The sequence below is a fragment of the Sceloporus occidentalis genome, unplaced genomic scaffold (assembly GCF_023333645.1).
Source record: "Sceloporus occidentalis isolate IW3139 unplaced genomic scaffold, rSceOcc1.0.p SCAF_9, whole genome shotgun sequence".
NCBI classification, from domain to species: Eukaryota; Metazoa; Chordata; class Lepidosauria; order Squamata; family Phrynosomatidae; genus Sceloporus; species Sceloporus occidentalis.
The window spans coordinates 26,744,259-26,757,229 of record NW_028316989.1 but is presented as its reverse complement, the minus strand read 5'-3'; the positions used below and the strand labels follow the sequence as shown (position 1 = coordinate 26,757,229).

Sequence of the window (12,971 nt, the reverse complement as noted above, 5' to 3'; positions counted from 1 at the left end):
GCATGCCAGCGCAAGCGTTCCGGGAGTCGAGCCACCAACGGAGGGAGCGGGCGACCGGCCTTGGGACGGTGAGGCGTCGGGATGGGGAGTCTCTCTCGGGGTCGAAGACGGACAGGAACCAGGACTGGAGGACCCGGGATCGCAATCTTGCCCACGGTGTGACGAATGTTGACGATGCCATGTGGCCCAGAGCAACTTGGACCTCTCTGGCGGTGACTCACCTTCAGATGATGCACTGACAGAGGGCCAGACAGAGTGCTCGAAACCGGTCGGGAGGCAGGAAGGCTATGCAACTGTCGGAATCGAGGATTGATCTGATGAATCTTATCTGCTTGGTGGGAAGCAACTGTGACTTTTCGAAGTTGACCACCAGTCCCAAAGCCGTTAGGAGTTCCAGGGTCTCGGCGGTATGTCGACGCAGCTCGTGCCTTGAAGGAGCCACTAGCAGCCAGTTGTCCAGATACGGGAAGACTCTGATGCCCCGACATTGCAGAAACGACACAACCGGTGCCATGCACTTGGTGAAAACTCGTGGGGCTGTGGACAGGCCGAACGGGAGGACATTGTACTTGTAGGCGTCGGGTCCGACGGCAAAGGCCAGAAACCTGCAGTGGCTCTCTCGGATGCTGACATGGAAGTAAGCGTCCTTTAAATCGATCGTCGCAAACCACAGACCCTGGTGCAACAAAGGTAAAATAGAGGCAAGTGTTACCATACGGAAACGGCGGTAGGACAGGTAAGTGTTCAGCGCCCTCAAGTCCAATATGGGCCTAATGCCCCCATCGGCCTTGAGGACCATAAAATAACGAGAGAAGAAACTTCTGGGAATGTCGACGGCATCGACCGGCGAAATGGCGCCTTTGGCAAGTAGGGGAGGGTGTCTGAGGGGTGTGTGGAAAGGATAGCCCCAGTTTGTGGGAGCTCTTCGAATTCGAGAGCATAACCCCTGCAGACGATGGTAAGGGCCCAAGAATCGGAAGATATCGAGGCCCAAATGGTGGAAAAAGGCCTCAATCTGTCCAGGAAACTAAGGGAAGAGGAGGTGACGGAGTACGCTGCACCCCTTCAGTTTCTCTTCTTGGTTGGGTCGGAGTCCTGTCTCCGGTAATTCTTCCTGTACTTAGGCACAGAATGGCGGCCTGAGGAGGAAGAGGACTGCGAAGGGTATCTCTGCCTGGGCTGGTCCTGGCGCTGGAAGGGACGGTCCTGTTGGTAGGGCCTCTGGCCCTGTCCGTACCATTGGCGGACGCCGGTGAATCGTTTGTGGGAAGAAGCTTGGGGAGAGGATGACATACCATGCTTTTTCGCCGCGGTCCTCATCCGGTATTTGAAATTGAGCTTCTTGTCCATCTCGTGGTGGAATAGGCCGTCCTCATCGAAAGGCATGTCCTCGATGGTGGTGCGGGCATTCTGGTTCAGGTTGGACGACCTTAGCCATGCGTGCCTGCGTAGAGCTATCGCAGCAGCCATGGACCTTGCGGCGCAGTCCGTGGAGTGCCTGGCCGAAGTAATGAGCCAACTCCCGATAGTGTGCGCCTCATCACGGACCTCCGAGAGAGTGGCCTGGGACTCATCAGGAAGGTCCGGTATCAGGGGAGAGATCTTCTCCATTAGCCACTGAACGTATGCGCCCATACAAGCATTGTAGTTGGCAACTCTGATCCCCAAGGCTGAGGAGAAATAGGCCTTTTTAGCCAGGGCGTCGACTTTCTTGGCTTCTTTGTCCGACGGCATCAAGGAAGACTTCGGGGTGGACGCACGTTGAGAGCCCTCCACAATCGCAGAATTCAGCCTGGGGTGCCCAAACAGCCATGCAGGGGTGGTGGGCGCGATCCTGTAGAGGGACTCAATCTTCCTATTGTTAGCCGACGTCGATGCAGGGGCTTCCCATGAACGCCTGGCCAGCTTCTCCAAGGATGGCAACAAGGGAATTGCAGGTGGAGTGGGGAGTTTGCCCTGGACCCGCCTTTCAATCGGATCTGAGGCCTCGTCCTCCATCTGGGAGATCTGGATGTCGAGAGCATTGCCCATTTTTATCACATGCTCCGCGAAGGTAGGATGTCGTCCGAGGGTGAGACTGCACCGGGCTGAGCAAAGTCCCGATTAGAAGGTTGATAGTCACCCTCAACCGAAGACTTTGAGTCGCCCCATGGGCGATATCGGGCCCGAGATGCTGCTTCGTCTTCCGTGTCCAGGTCCACGACATCGAAATCTGGCACGGCCTCGACACGGTGTGGAGGCGCCGCGGCGGTCCGGGGAGGCCTAGAGGATGTCGGCGGCTTGGCCTTTTGAGTGGAAGGTTCAAAGTGAGACTTGATAGATTCACGGGGGACCCGCCATGTAATACCTATCGGTCTCGCTGTCATAGAAGTAGTCAGGTTTCAACTCCCGAGGAGGGGACGGAGAGGCAGTACGATGCACGAGGATTCGATGAACCACCGATTTGGGCATCGGGATGGTGGACCGACAGTTATCCTGAGAGCTGGCTGGGGAAGCCAGTTCGGAGAGGACATCGATGGTATCATCAGGCAGGTGTCGAAATGTTGGGAGCGACCGGCCCTTGGTCGGAGAGGGGCGTCGGAGTTCGGAATGGCTGTCGGGGATCTCGGCGTCCTTGGTGGACGAGCCTTTCGACGCTTTCGATGCGGAGCGGGGGTCTGTAGGTCTGCGATCAACGTCCGACCGGTCCCGAGAGGCATCTCCATGCCTAGAAATGTCAGAGTCCCATCGGTCAGAGCGGTGGCGCTTGGCAGCCGATTGGTGATCCTCAGGAGAGACCTCTTGGTAGCCAAAGGTGCCGCGGCTATCATAGCCGGGACCTTGGCAGAGCCCGTTGAAGTTGAGGCCTTCGCCGTGGAAGATCTCGAGGTGGAGCCCGTCGAGGCCAAGACCTTAGGCAAAGAGGATCTCGAGGCAGAACCCTTTTGGGGGCTCGAGTCCTTGTCAGCCACCCGGCTTTCCTTGGAGCCCTTTTTGCGCTTTTCCTTGTTCTTTTTGGATGGTCTCCTCCAAGGGTCCCCTGGCATCGGGCTCGTCCTGGGGAATCGGCATGGGCTCTACAGCAGTCGACTGGGTTGGGCCGACAGACAGGGGCTGAGTTGGGGCCTTGGCCAGGGTCGGCAATGGAGTAGAAGCGGCCGAAGATGTAGCAACCACAGAAGACATCGCGCCCGCAGTGAAGACCTTGCTGTAGATAGCGGCCTTCAATCTAGTCTCCCAGTTCTTCCTAGCTTGGGGAGTGAGGGATTTACACAAGGCGCAGGATGCCGGGATGTGCGCCTCACCCAAGCAAAGGAGGCAAGCCGAATGAGGGTCTTGGCCGGGAATCTTTCCCCCACAGACGGAACACTTTTTAAAGGGAACCGGTGGCATGGTCAGCTTACAGTTTGTGGTCAGTCGGTCCGAGGTCAATAACGTCCTGAGAGGATTGCCAAACCAAAGGGGTAGCAAGCGCAAGGTTGTACAGTCCAAAGTCGATGAGAAATTTCAATCAAAGGGTCAAGCAAAGAGTGGTCAAAAAACGGTCCGTGGTCAATTTTAGTGATTCTGATCCTGAGATCTCAAGAGCGAAGTTTACTAAGGCAGCAAATGCGGCGGAAAAAAGGAACTGGGGAAAGAGCAGGAGAGCAGGGGCTTTATAAGGGATGGGCGGAGCTACTGCCAAAAAGTTTCTATATGTTGCAAAGAGTACTTTGCCTAGTGATTCTAGAAGTTTCCGAAGGCACTGCGCAGGCGCAGTACAACCCATTTGTATGACTTGCAGAGACCACGAAGAAGAATATATATATATATATATATATATATATATAATCTCCAACCCCATTCTGCCATGCAGGAAAACACCATCAAGCCCTCCCTGGGACAGATGGCCATCCATCCTCTGTCTAAAAACCTCCAAAGATGGAGGCTCCAACACTCTCCAAGGGAGCATCTTCCACTGTGAAACAGCTCTGTCAGGAGCTTCTTCCTAATATTTAGGTGGAAACTATTTTCCCATAGTTTGCATCCATTGCTCTGCGTTCTATTCTCTGGAGCAACAGAAAACAAGCTTGCTCCCTCCTCAATATGACATCCCTTCAGATACTTAAACAGGACTCTCATATCTCCTCTTAACCTTCTCTCCTCCAGGCCAAACACACCAAGAAACTCTCTAGGTCTCTCCTCTTAGGGCTTCATGGTTTCCACCATTTTGTTGGCCCTCCTTTGGACACAGTTCCAGCTTCTCAACAGCTTCACCTCTTCCTCCCGGTTCTTGGTAACTGGAAGAGAACTGGCTCTATCATCTCGAGAAAATAATGCCAAGACACAGGTGGATTCAGCTAACTTTATTAATGGTCAACCTAAAAATTGAAAAATAAAAATAAAATTAAATCAACCCCCCCCCCCCCAGACCACCCCCCAAATCCCACAGTAGAGCAGGGGACCTTTGGAAGGTCTATGAATTCATGGATATTTGCCTTAAGAAATGAAAACTTTTAAGGGTTTAATCTTTGTGGATGTTTTTTTTTTTCTTTTCCTTTTTTCTTTTTACAAAACCAGTTTGTCCGGATCTCTATTTGAGTTTAATGTTAAGACTGAGGAGGAAAGAAACCAAAGAAACCAAAAAAAGATGGAAAAAAAACTAAGACCAATCTGCCCTTGCCTCCCCCCCCCCCTTTTCCTACAAATGTATTTCGTTCAATCTGCATAATATATCTACAACCCCAGCTAGGTGAAATCAAATATTTAGTGTTTGTTAGAGCTGTTTCACAGCAGCAAAATATTACATTAGAGAGATTCAAATGGCTAGACATAAGAAAAATGGTACATACAATCCGACAGCAGTCTAAATGTTCTTCTTTTTTTAATATTGACATTCAAATATATCTGCATTGTGCTGAAAGTTTAAGAACATAAAAAATACAGTCTGAAGAGGATTGCTCCAGTGATGAGGAGGCCATTCTGGAAAATCAAAGGGTTTGGAAGGTTGGTTTTATTTTTTTAAATGTCCCCAGTTATTACGGATGATGCAACGTGGAACAAACAGCGCCTGCGGTGCTCTTGCGCAGAATCCCGTCTGATGGGGATTTGCGCAAGAGAAGCATGTGGGGGTTTTGCCCAATGCAAGTATACAGCAGCCTTTTATTTTTTTTCCTAATTAAGGAATGTCTTAAAAACACAATAATATCCTTTTCTTTTTTTTTTAAAGTCTTTATACATTTAAAACTAAAATACTTGATTAAATTAAGGACTCTCGAGGTTAGTAATGAGTAAAATCATACTCTGAAAAGCTTGACTATATATATATATATATATATATATATATTCTCAAAATAAAAATCAAAAGACCACACAATTCTACTTCCTAAAGCAGATAAATCTTGCCTGCAAGTCTGGGGAGGTCACGAAGCCCATAACATGTGCAAAGAAATGCATTACGAGGAACCATGCAAAAAGAAAAAAAAAATTACAAGGAAAAAAATGTGTGTTAAAAGGGGGATGTGTGGGTGGGAGAATCATAAAGTCTATTAACAAAAACAAAAAAATGGAAACGGAAAAGCTTTTTATAAATACACTGAACTGTAGGGTTAGCGTTTAAGGTATACCACAGAGCAGACGAAAGGGTACTTGAGCAGGTTCAAAGGCTTCCCACCTCTGCGCAGGTAAGTCATGCCATCTTTGGTTGACTGCAGTGCCAGGAAGGAAGAAAGGAAGGAAGGAAGGATGGGGGGACGTGAAAGGATTTCGGGGGCCAGGGGGGAGAAGCAGGAGGCTTTTCAGGCAAAAGGGTGTCAGCTCTCGCTGGGCAGCTGGGCCTCAATGTCCACTCTGCAGATGGGGCACTTCTTGTTTGTGATCAGCCACTGGTCCACGCAGACTTGGTGGAAGAGATGCATACATGGAAGGCGCCTGCAGAAGGGGGGAACAGGAGGAGAAAGCGTCAGCGGCCCACCAAACCTCTCACAAAGGTCACAGGGTACAAGCTGGGTATCTCTGTGGCTCTTGTTTCTGGGAAAGGACAGGACTATGAGGACTAGCACAGAAGGTGGCGAGGAGAGAGGGTCTGACGGAGCCAAACATTCATGGGCACAAAGCACCCAGCTATAGAGAATGCCTTCCCTGCCCCTCTCTCTTTTTCTACCTCACTTTGTCATACTGCATCTGAGGAAGTGGACTACAGCCCACAAAAGCTTCAGCTAGAAATTTAGAGACCATTAGCTGCTTTGAAATATTGGGAGAAAGGTGGGATACAAATAAAATAAAAAAATAACAGCCATTTCTTTTCCTTAGTCTCAAAGGGGCTGTTTGATGTCTTCTTATGCTAAAATAGACTATCATAGCTCTATTTTTTTGTGGGTTTTTCGGCCTATGCGGCCGTGTTCTTGGAAGAGTTTATTCCCGACGTTTCACCAGTTCCTGGAATAAACTCTTCCAGAACACAGCCACATTAGCCCGAAAAACCCCACAAAAAAATATGGATGCCAGCCGTGAAAGCCTTTGACTTCACATTATCATAGCTCTGTCTTTGAAGACCTCTCTCATTTCTGAGCCTTTCCATTTTACCTCCGTGCCACCATGAAGGCTAGGATCATGTGTCCCCCTATTGTCCCTTGGCAACAGCCTGAAATTCTCTCAATTCAAGAGGCTGATCCTGCTGAGGTACTGAGCACACAAACTCATAATTACACACAAACCTCAAAAGTACAATCAGTTGGTTCTACACACTGCAGTGAAACCATACTGCTCCTCTTCCTCAGCTTTTGGACCTCAGCATGGACTGAGATAATCTAAACCAGCTCCATAGGCTTCAGGAGGGGAAAATATTGCAATTCTGTTAACAGAGTCTTCCAAGCTCATCTCGGATGCTAGTTAATTTTGGCATCTGAGCAAGACTGCCAACTAGATGACTTCATCTGAATGTCCAAATACGTCTGGTAAGCTTCACTCGTACCATTTCTAAAATGGGTTTGGTTACACAATGCCCGTTTTCCACCCAACAGCTGATTTTTCACTTTTTTGTTTACCTGACATCTTCACCTTCCTCTAATATAGACAAACAGATGGTACATTTTTCCTCTGTATCTTCTTCAGTTCCTTCTTCCCCATCTTGTTTGCAGTGCAGTTTCCTCTGTGAGAACCAATCAGTTGTTACCTTGTTAGCAGAGATGACATTATTGGCAAACTGAATGAGAGCTGTTTTATGCACAATTATTGCTTCTATTACAATAATAGCAATGACAAAAAATTACACCCGCCCCTTAAGAAAGATTAAGAAAACACTAAAACTCACCCTCCCCACAACTCCAGATTATTAAATTAGATCAATTTAATCATAGTTTAAGAACCCAATAAGCTAGTGACCAAATGTTTGTAGCAACTTCAGAACTGGACATTTAAGGAGGAGGCTATAATGGAAATCCAAGGCAGGAAAAAAGTACATCCAAAATATAAATGATGAAAGAGGTTAGGCCTCCAGACCTAAACAGGCACTGGAGGTAATCATTCTGGAAACTTGGAAATTAAAAAGAGGATCACAGATTTACTTTATAAAAAAATGAACCAATACCCCTCCCCAACTTTTAAAATTTGCATTCATATGAAAATGAGAACTTCTATCTTAAACTCTAAATGTTGACAGTAGTATTTCATTACTGCTCCCATTTCCTGCCCTTCCTCCCTGATCCTGAAAGTGACATCAAAAGTCCTAGAGAAATTGTTCAAGTATCTCTTAAGGAACGCTCACCTTTTTGTACTTGTGAGGATAAGTGCACCTTTCAATAGTTCCTTGGGAAGCTCCGCGATTCACATTTCCTAAGCGTTCTTCAAGATGAATTAATTCCTGTAACCAAGGAGGAACATCTTTTTGTCAAGACTGGCAAAAACTGTCATCTCCTACTTCATTTGCACACAGTATATATGAAAAGTAGTTGGTTTATATCTCCCTGTTTGTGATTGCTTCCTCCAAACCAGAATGGCCTTGCCTGCGGAAACCCCTCTGGCTGCCACTGGCTGACCTGTTGTGGGTCATAGAAAGGCTGTTTGGGACAAGGACAGCTCCCAAGAGGGTTCTTAAGATCCTGAAACACAACCCCAGCCCCACTCCAGACCACTCCTTTTCAGGGGCTCTGTAGGTTTTAGGGGACATCTGACTGATGCCAATGAGATACAGTAGATCACTTGGGTGACGAATAGCCTAATCAGCTTTCCCATTGTCCAAGGAACGGTTTTCTTAATGTTCACTAATGGTCCTGACTGTTCTTGAAAATGGACACCAAGGAAGGAGTTGGATTTTGGCTGAAACACAGTGGCCGATTCTTGTCCCCAAGAACATACCTCTTTTGAATATGCTCTCTGAATCAATTAATACTTTTAAAAATTCAGTAACTCTCTGCATCTGGTATCCTCATTTCTTTTTTCCACATAACAAACTGCAGCCATCAAAATGGCCCAGTCTCCCTTTCACAAGAGGATCTTGACCAAGGACTACAAATGGTCCCCTGTACCAAGCCATCTCAAGCCACACCATGTAACCGTCTAATTAAAAATAATAATTGTAAGCCGCTCTGATAGCCTTTAGGGCTGAAGGGTGGGGTATAAATACCATAAATAAATAAATGTTGATGTGCTAATCCCAGATCACAGAGGAGCCAGTGCCTTTTGGTATTTAGGCTCTTGTTGCTGAATTGTTTCAATTCTGTAGCATACCTGCCCCTGCATTCCCTCAACTAAAGTATCTCATACAAACCTAGGTTTATTCCATTACAAACCTCAAAATTGCCCCGGAAAGGGCCTCTGAATGAAGTTCCATCCAATCCCGATGAAATGTAACGGATATGAGGATAGCCCGCCATGTCTGGAACCTGTGCAAACACCAGAAGTGAGTTAAGTCTAATTGAAGAACAGTTTTGAGTCTTTTTACTGTTCATGTTGCAAAAAGAAAAACTGTGTCACTGTAGTTTATGCAATGAATATCCTTTAAAAAATCATTATTAATTTATATTATCCAGCTGCGATCTGCTGAGAAGCAGTCAGCGGAGACATTTTGTTCACTGCATTCTCCACACCTTGCTTTCTTTTATTTTCAAATGGCAAAGACAAGTCAATAATAACTGATTCATCATCAAATGCCTTTCTTTTGTGTGTGTGTGTGTTTGTCCATTATGAAACTACTTCTACTGTAGGGATGTGTGTGTGTATGTGTGTGTAGAGAAAAAGATGGCTTGCTGGCTAGGAAGGAAACAAGGAACCCGTCATGAGGGGAGAGGAGTCAACAGTTGTAACAGAAAAGAACTCTGGACTTTGGACTCCTGCTTCATCTGCTGGCATGAAGGAATTGCCATCCAGAGAAAGGCCCTTGCTTCAAACCACTCAGGGAAAGCTCTGTCTGCTTTGTTAGAACGAAGGCTGGCAGTCCCTTATTTGAAAACCAGTAAGCTTGTCCCTTATAGGGCTGGCTGGTGTCTCTTATGATGAAGGCTGCCCCCTATTTGAGGGTTGGAAAGCTTTTCTTTTTACACAGACTGAAAGAGTTGCCAACAACAACAACAACCTATATTTTTATCACAGGGAGGAGGGATCAGGATCGTGGAATTTTTAATGCATTTCTCTTTGAACTGTATCTTGTTTTACTGCCGTAATCCGCTTGGAGTCCTCGAGATTAAGCAGAATACTTCTTCTTCTTCTTCTTCTTCTTCTTCTTCTTCTTCTTCTTCTTCTTATTATTATTATTATTATTATTATTATCTTGGGCCTTTCATAAAGTCCAAACTGTGTGCACCATGTAATGTATGAATGCAGACAATATTTTAATTTTACAGAGACAGATATTGTTAGTTAACTGAAATCAATGCTTCCATTTACTATTTTAGTCAGAGCACAAACTTGCTAACAGCCACTCCCTGAATATTAACCTCCCAGGCCACGGCTTTTGACTGTCCCTTATTGCTATTTTGAAAGCTGGACACCACCAATTCTTCCCACAGTTCAACAACAAGACTTTCAAGCCAGCATGACCCTCAGGGGGCTCTCCATCAGACCTCTTTCCACAAGAGAGAGGGTTTGGGCAGGAGGTGTCCCCCGGTGGCCGATTCTTCTTGTTGTGCTTCTTACCATTAAAGGAAGTGTGCCTAATTGCAAGTGGTGAAGTCGGGGCGGCGTGTGATAGTGGGCCAAGTGAGGGTGCAGGGGACCTGGCGGGTAGGTCGCGGCAGCCACTCCTTCGATGCCCAGTTCCCTGTTGGAGAAGCAGAACAATCCTATGAAGACCAGCTGCAGGGACTCCCTGGTGGTGCTACAGGACATTTTTAAAGGAATTGCTTCTGGATTTACATCCTTCTGTGCAAAAAGATTGTGAGTGGAAACTCCACCACTGCATGCAATCCTGACTATCAGATTGCGTTCAGAATCAATATGTTTTCTAAGTGTTAATTAAAGATGGGTGAGAAAGCTATCACTTCAAAGCCAGCATCCAACCCACTTTAATTACTACATTTGCAAAATGGCAACTCATCCAGAACTCTCAGTGAAGGCCAGGGATCAACGGGAAGCTGGGGATGGGATTCCTTCAAAGGCAATTGGCCAAAAGACCTTCTGCCAACCTGACCCAGGAGGCAACGAGGGCTTACTAACCAGGCAGACCGCTCAGGTGCTTGTCGTGGGTGAGAAGACATTGTCTGTGGCACGTGGATGTGGTGCCCGTGGCCATAGTTGGGATGCATCCGGTGAGGATGTGGGGGAGGCCGTTCATGGGCTCGCCTGCAGGTGAAATGGGGGGAGGTAAGAGACAAAAAACTAAGAGCATCACAACGTGCTTACAAACACACAAGTCTCTTCCCCTAAATCTCGACAAGCCTTCTTTCCCATGTTACTTCCCAGTGGAGTTTCAAGGGGTAGACCTACGTGGGATGCTGCATCATCCTTCTCCGCTGGACCTCCATCCTCTGGATGACTTCATGAGGGTGCAACCTCTGTGCAGAAGGCGCTGTGGCCGGGATGTGGTGAGATATCGACTGGTGGGCAGTCGGAAGAGGCTGCGGGATCGGGGCAGCTGCGTTGGCCAGCGGGTGGGGAGGAGGCGGGGGCGGAACAGGGTGGGAGGAGGCATGCGAGGATATGGAAGGGTGGAAAGGGTGGACCGGGTGAGGGATGATGTAGTCCACTTGAGGGGGAGGCTGCGGTGGCTGAGGGGGAGCAGGAGGAGGAGGGTTTCCATGGGAATGGGGGCATGCAGAAGCCTGGTGGTGAAGTGGCCGAGTCAAGGAGGCATCTGGAATTTGGGAGAGCAGAGAAAGAACAGGAGACACTGTTAATCCATTACAACAGTCAGCTAATGAGGACTGCCTCAGTTTCTCCCCTGAAGGCACCCAAACTGATCCCCTTGCAAAGCCGTTCTTCCTTTTTGCCTCCTACAGCTACAGCTGAACTCCAGCTCCCAGATTCCCTGGGTTATCAACCACGCTGGCTGGGGCTTCTGGGAGCTGGACACCCAAATTATCCGGGAGGTTGCCAGTGGGAAGGAGCCACCTTCCCACACAATGCCCAACGTAACAGCACCAGTGGTGGAGTGGGAAACCTCCTGCTGATGGGGCCGCTTGGTGAACACTGCCAGGTGGTCCCACAACTGCAGGGATTCATCTGAGAAAGAGTGCATCCTTTCCAGCTCTGACTCTCTAGGTGTTTCTGGGCTCTCAACTCCTAGTATGCCCCACCACCAGATTCACTGGTTGCTGCAAACTGCAGTCCAACAATACCAAGGGCCACAGGATTGCCACCCTCTCCACAGACATACCCATCTGTCAGCTACACTTACAAGGCGAATGCATGTAATGTCGGCACGAGGAGAGCGACGCTGGAGCTGGGGGTTGGGGCTGGGAGACCATGTTGGCGCTGTATCCGTCAATAGCGATGGGTTGACTTGGAGTGGTGCCGGCCTGGTGCCCATAGATGGCTGTGCGGGAGGAAGAGCCTGGACAGCAGGGGTCAAAGGCAGATGCTCCGTGGAAAGAGCCGCTCCCATGATTCCTGATGCCACTGCTGCTGAGGTCCACCGGCAGCGCCTGCTGTAGAGAGAAATGGAGGAGGGAAGAGGGGTTCCCATGTTTGTGAGACTGCTGTCAAAGGAGTGTCACATTTTTCCCCCCGGTAAAATTGAGGGGAAAGGAATTCTGAAATATTTTCTTTCAGAGTGATGAATAAAATGTTTAAGGTGATCATTATGTATTGCCTCATAATCATTTCCAAACACAACATTAAGGGGAAGATTTTTATGTAAGGCCACATAGTATACAAGGCCAATTCCTGGTCACAGTTTCCCTTTTCTCATTTCTTTTTATGGGAATGACTCCATTAAGTCTGCTTGACACTATGGAGATCAACAAGAGATACATTTCTCTGTTTTAATAACACCGATGGTTTCTTTTATTGGGGCATTTTTGTCTGTCCCTCAAAGAATCAAAACTAAAGAGGTTCTCTATAACTCAGGCATTTCTTTACAAGTCAGGGCCTTGTATGTCTATCTGTAAGCAAAACCCACAATTTTTTAAAAGTACAAGCTGCAATTATGTCCAGAATAAACTGTAGTTTTAATATCTCAAACATGACATTTTTATGCCAAACCAAATGAAAAATAATGAATTTTATGTTTTTAAAGTTACAAAGTTCAGTCTATACAGCATACTAATGCTGCATTTTTCAATTTTAATTACAGCCCCCTCCCCAACCAGTTTTTTCCCCCATGGCTTCAAAATGTTCAGAAATTGGATGTCTCTGCATTCATTAAACATAAATAAATCTATTTGAGTTCCACCAAGTGAGAGACTCAAAGGATTCAAAGTAACTGTCTCCTTCTTGGATCAAACCAAGGCCATGCTGGTCCAAAGTCATCATAACAGAGAAGATTTTTTTGGGGGGGATGGACAGACTGGTGCTTCTCGCCCAATTCTCCCAGACTGACCCTGTCTGTCTCCAAGTTCAGCCCCTCCCTCCTTGACTCA

The 12,971-nt window shown here is 47.5% G+C and overlaps 1 protein-coding gene across 6 annotated transcripts in view; it reads right to left on the bottom strand.

The window, feature by feature from the left end:
- Positions 1-3,568: 3,568 nt before the first annotated feature.
- RNF111 (ring finger protein 111) overlaps positions 3,569-12,971 on the bottom strand; it is a 29,017-nt gene continuing 19,614 nt past the window's right edge. Inside the window, exons 7-15 of one of the 6 annotated variants that reach the window (XR_016282319.1) lie at positions 11,789-12,038; positions 10,879-11,245; positions 10,609-10,734; positions 10,090-10,213; positions 8,748-8,840; positions 7,724-7,819; positions 7,005-7,132; positions 4,140-5,889; positions 3,569-3,607 (exon numbers count right to left, since the gene is read on the bottom strand). Coding sequence is in view for 5 of the 6 variants with exons in the window: in XM_089538101.1 (XP_089394227.1) it covers positions 5,772-5,889; positions 7,005-7,132; positions 7,724-7,819; positions 8,748-8,840; positions 10,090-10,213; positions 10,609-10,734; positions 10,879-11,245; positions 11,789-12,038 (1,302 nt within the window). In the remaining variant the exon portion in view is untranslated. Of the gene's footprint in view, positions 3,608-3,840; positions 5,890-7,004; positions 7,133-7,723; positions 7,820-8,747; positions 8,841-10,089; positions 10,214-10,608; positions 10,735-10,878; positions 11,246-11,788; positions 12,039-12,971 lie in introns of those variants that run through there. The other 5 variants (XM_089538101.1, XM_089538103.1, XM_089538102.1 and 2 more) reach the window with 5 other exon arrangements.